The sequence below is a fragment of the Rhagoletis pomonella genome, unplaced genomic scaffold, assembly GCF_013731165.1.
Source record: "Rhagoletis pomonella isolate Grant_MI unplaced genomic scaffold, Rhpom_1.0 Rhpom_scaffold_00014, whole genome shotgun sequence".
In the NCBI taxonomy this organism is placed as follows: domain Eukaryota; kingdom Metazoa; phylum Arthropoda; class Insecta; order Diptera; family Tephritidae; genus Rhagoletis; species Rhagoletis pomonella.
In genome coordinates, this window is record NW_023458568.1 from 202,962 (window position 1) to 207,051 (window position 4,090).

General features: G+C 44.5%; 1 protein-coding gene across 1 annotated transcript; it reads right to left on the bottom strand.

Moving 5' to 3' along the window:
* Positions 1–438: 438 nt before the first annotated feature.
* Positions 439–1,881, bottom strand: LOC118749099. Its single transcript, XM_036483872.1, has 4 exons — positions 1,612–1,881; positions 1,267–1,545; positions 601–1,198; positions 439–512 (listed from the first exon to the last, which is right to left on the bottom strand). The coding sequence occupies exons 1-4, from the start codon at positions 1,879–1,881 to the stop codon at positions 439–441; spliced, it is 1,221 nt and encodes a 406-aa protein (XP_036339765.1).
* Positions 1,882–4,090: the final 2,209 nt, after the last annotated feature.

A 4,090-nucleotide genomic window follows, 5' to 3' on the forward strand; every position in this document is an offset into this window, starting at 1 on the left:
GAGATGGCCGAATGCCCAGTGAGTCCAGCTTGAATCCCAGGAACTCGATGCTTGAGACTCCGAAGGAACACTTATCCTTTATTAGCCGAATACCAGCGATGTTGAATCGGCTAAATACCTCATGCAGCCGAGCAGCGAGCTCAGCCTCTGTTTTGCCCATTAGAACGATGTCGTCAATATACGGCAGCACCCCCGGAATATTTCTTAATAGTGTTTCTGTAAAATTTTGAAATATCCCTGGCGCTGAAGAGATTCCAAATTGGAGCCTGGTAACTCTGAAGGCGCCTTTGTGAGTGACGGTAGTCTGCAACAAGGATGATTGTTCGTCCACTTGCAATTGCCGATAGGCTTGTGCAAGATCTATTTTGGCAAAAATGCTGCCTCCCTCTATAGACGAAAGTAAAGTGTTGATAGCTGGTATCTGGAAGTTGTGCGGCTTTAGTGCTTTGTTAAGCGTCGACTTATAGTCGCCGCAAATTCGTCTAGTTCAGCTTCGACAAGGCCTTTGGTGGCTAATGGAATACGCCGAGGTGGATATCGAATAGGTTGAACTGACTTGTCGATGTAGAGGGACACTGGCTTCCATTTGAAACACCCCACCTTCCTGCGGGAAAAGATGATTAAATTGCTTTAGGATGTCTTTGATTGACGATGCTTCTTCAACTGCATTAACGCCCTGAATTGTGATGCCCAGTGGGGCGAACCAATTGCACCCTAATACGTTTGAACGGTTTCCGTCTACGACAACGACGGGCAAACAACTGACCTCACGGCCGCCGTATGATACATCTGTATCAACCACACCCATTATAGGAATTTTATTACGTTGAAAATCGACAAGTTCAAGGTCACTGGTGTGCATTATTGGCTTCTGTACTGGCCACACATGTTCAAATGTTGTTGATGACATTATGGTATAGTTTGAACCCGAATCGATTTCGAATGTGCAAGTATAGCCATTAATACTGATGTTCGCTGATTTTTTCAAATCAACCAGAGGCAAAATTTGATTTATGGATTGTGGTTTCTGCTTTTTTAACCGTCCTGAAGAATGCGATGCCTTTTGTTGATTGGCTGAGTTAGATGCTGATGAGCGACAAACACGTTGAAGGTGACCTTTTGTGCCACACGACGAGCAAATTGTTTCTCGATGCGGACACTGACAGCGGGCATGTGAGCCCCCACATCCATTGCATGGCTTTGTTTGTGCGTTGGAACTAGCACGCGTTTTCAAACGATTATGTTGTTGGACGCTACATGATGAACCTGTTCGGAGTGTCGCATTTCAGATGCGTGCGTAAATGCTGCTTCGGCAGTAGCAGCTCTATCGAGAACCTTCTGCAGCTTCAAGTCCGGCTCTGCTAGTAGGTTGCGCTGCAATGCCTTATCACGCAAACCATATACCAAGCGATCTCTTAGCATGCGATCCAACGCCGTGCCAAAGTTGCAATCAACAGCCAATTTGCGCAAGGCTGCGACGTACTCGGAAAATCCCTCATTAGATTGTTGGTCCCGTTTGTGGAATTTGTAATAAGCCGCGATTTCCTAGGGAAGGGGAGAAAAATGATTTGTTAAAATCATTTTGATTTCATTTATGCTTAGTTGACTCACCTGACGGGGCGAGGCCAATGACGACAGGAGATCAAATAATGGCGCTCCGGCTAAGGTGAGTAATACGGCCCTTTGCCGATCGTCGCCCTGTACGTCATTGGCCAGTAAGTAGAGCTCGAGCCTCGCATAATACGTAGACCAATTTTCTGAGTGTTCCACGTTGAACGGTTCCAGATTCCCAAGTGTCGACATCATATGGCGAGAAACGTTTTCCTCAAACTGCGGGTGCTGCGGTGTTAATTGCGCTGTTGGCTGTTGATCTTCTGGCATCGATGTGTGATGAAGTCAAACGTATGATGGCTGAAGGTGACCTTGGCTTGCCCTTTAGCTTTGACTTCTCGCAATATTCACGTTTTAGGTTGCACAGGAACAACAATAATGTTAAGCGATTTTGTTTTGGCGAACGGTTGCTATATACTAATGAATGTTACGGTATCCTACCGACAGCGCCAATTTAGTATTCAGCAACAACTTTATTAAATATATATAATTAGAGTACAATGTTCGCTTGTTGATGTTCGCTACCCGACTCCTACATTATTGCCAAGACTCAAGTTATGTATACTTAAGCTATCGTAATATTTATACAATGTGCATACATAATAATCTGCAGTGAGCGAATGAGTGCATTTAGTAAGTTTGAGTGCAAGAGATTCACTCAGACATTACAGGCACTATGGGCAAAAGTCAAAGATTCATTCGATGCTTATTCGCGGGGTTGGTCCGAAGACAATACGGGTGTTGATCTTTTTTCAGCCAAGTTCCTCAAAGTTTAACCCCATAAACCGTGATCCTGAGCCAACACCGCGGCCAAGCCGTAACCTTCCTCCATGCGATACGGAGATATTTTATGGTGATTATATGGCGTGGCCATGCGTTAAGGATTTATTCACGGCCATTTACGTAAATAATTCGCGATTAAATCCGGTTTAAAGTTGTACCACTTCAATCAAAAGACCCGTGGGTTAGCCCCGTTGACCAATGATGGTTTTGCGATTGCGTGGCAAAACTTGAGTATTCGTTACGAAAATAAAAGAGTTATGGTCAATAGTCAGTTGAAGACATTGTTTAACTTGCCTACGGTAACAGTCGAGCGTGGTACGGATATTAAAAATTTGCAGCGAATAATTGTGTCGCAGTCCTGCAAATGTATGGAATTGATATCGAGAAATGGGATGCAATATTTGTGTTTATACTTTCAAGTAGATTGCCAGACAACACTTTAGCTTTTTGGGAGCAGGAAATCGTTAACAAAGCTGAAATTCCGAGGTGAGAGGATTTGGATAACTACCTACTCGAAAGGTATCAGACCTTAGAGATGGTTTCGGACATTCAAAGCACACGAGTGCCTAAGTCGAGCACCACTGGTGTCCTTTGGAATAACAATATCGGCCCATCATACCCAATTTACGCAGCCTGCATGCGCTGTTTGCTGCTAGTGCCAAAAACATAATTTTGGGTATGGCTATGGTGCACATTCGGCCCTTAGGCGTGGACTATGAAGCTAGAACTTTTTTTTGAATCGGGTTCAAAGGGACTTTCATGACAGAGCGGCTGCAAAGACTCATCAATCTCCCGACGCGATCTGTTGACACAAATATATGTGGAATAAATGCGACAATATCGGCTAAGGTGCGAGAACTCTCACAGTTTGTTTTAGGTTCACCTGCCGACCCCCAGTTTAGAATTGAGGCAAGAGGCCTGATTCTACCCCAACTGACAGGAAACCTCCCCCAGATTTCAGTAGACCAAGCAGATTTTGGATATTGACAGGTCCTATTTTTCAGACTAGGACAAATGCCTCATGTTTGTCCTTTTTTGTTGAAAATTCCAGCTCTCAGCTAACTCGTTTCAGGGAACTTGAGCAAGTTCCGAACAAAAACCAGGTTACTCCTGAAAAAGCGTTTTGTGAGCAACACTTCGCAAAGAGAACGATAAGAAACGACCAAGGGCATTATGTAGTAGCATTACCGTTTCGACAGGAGTTCCCAGCAGATGTAAGTCTTGGGTATTCGTGGACGAGTGCTGCGCATTAATTTGTCCGCAATGAAGCAGCGATGCTGAGGATACCGGAGCTGAAGGAAGAATATAATCGTGTATTACGAGAATACATTGCACTCGGTCACATGAAACCAGTGGACAGCACCGTGAGTGACGCTTCATCAGGGACATACTTCTTGCCCCATCATGCAGTCATCAAACCGGACAGCAGCACTACTAAGGTTCGAGTGGTTTTCAACGCATCAAGTCCATCTGCGAATGGAGCAAGTTTAAATGATGTGCTCTACCCAGGCCCGGTTATGCAGGCCGATCTCGTCGACTTGCTTTTGAAATGGCGATTTTTCAAATACGTTTTCAACGCGGACATAGAAAAGATGCATAGGCAGATTAAGTTGCATTCAGATAACACCCGATACCACAGAATTCTTTTCAGAGAATCACAAAATGAGGCGCTTGTGGATTATGAGTTGCAAACTGT

Bases quoted from the DNA above. Each gene is read 5' to 3' on its own strand.
- LOC118749099 (XM_036483872.1), bottom strand. From the start codon at position 1,881: ATGCCAGAAGATCAACAGCCAACAGCGCAATTAACACCGCAGCACCCG. The intron at 1,199-1,266 runs GTTCATCATGTA...GCACAAACAAAG, and splicing joins AAATGCGACACTCCGAACAG to CCATGCAATGGATGTGGGGG. The intron at 513-600 runs GTGGGGTGTTTC...GTATTCCATTAG, and splicing joins TCATCTTTTCCCGCAGGAAG to CCACCAAAGGCCTTGTCGAA.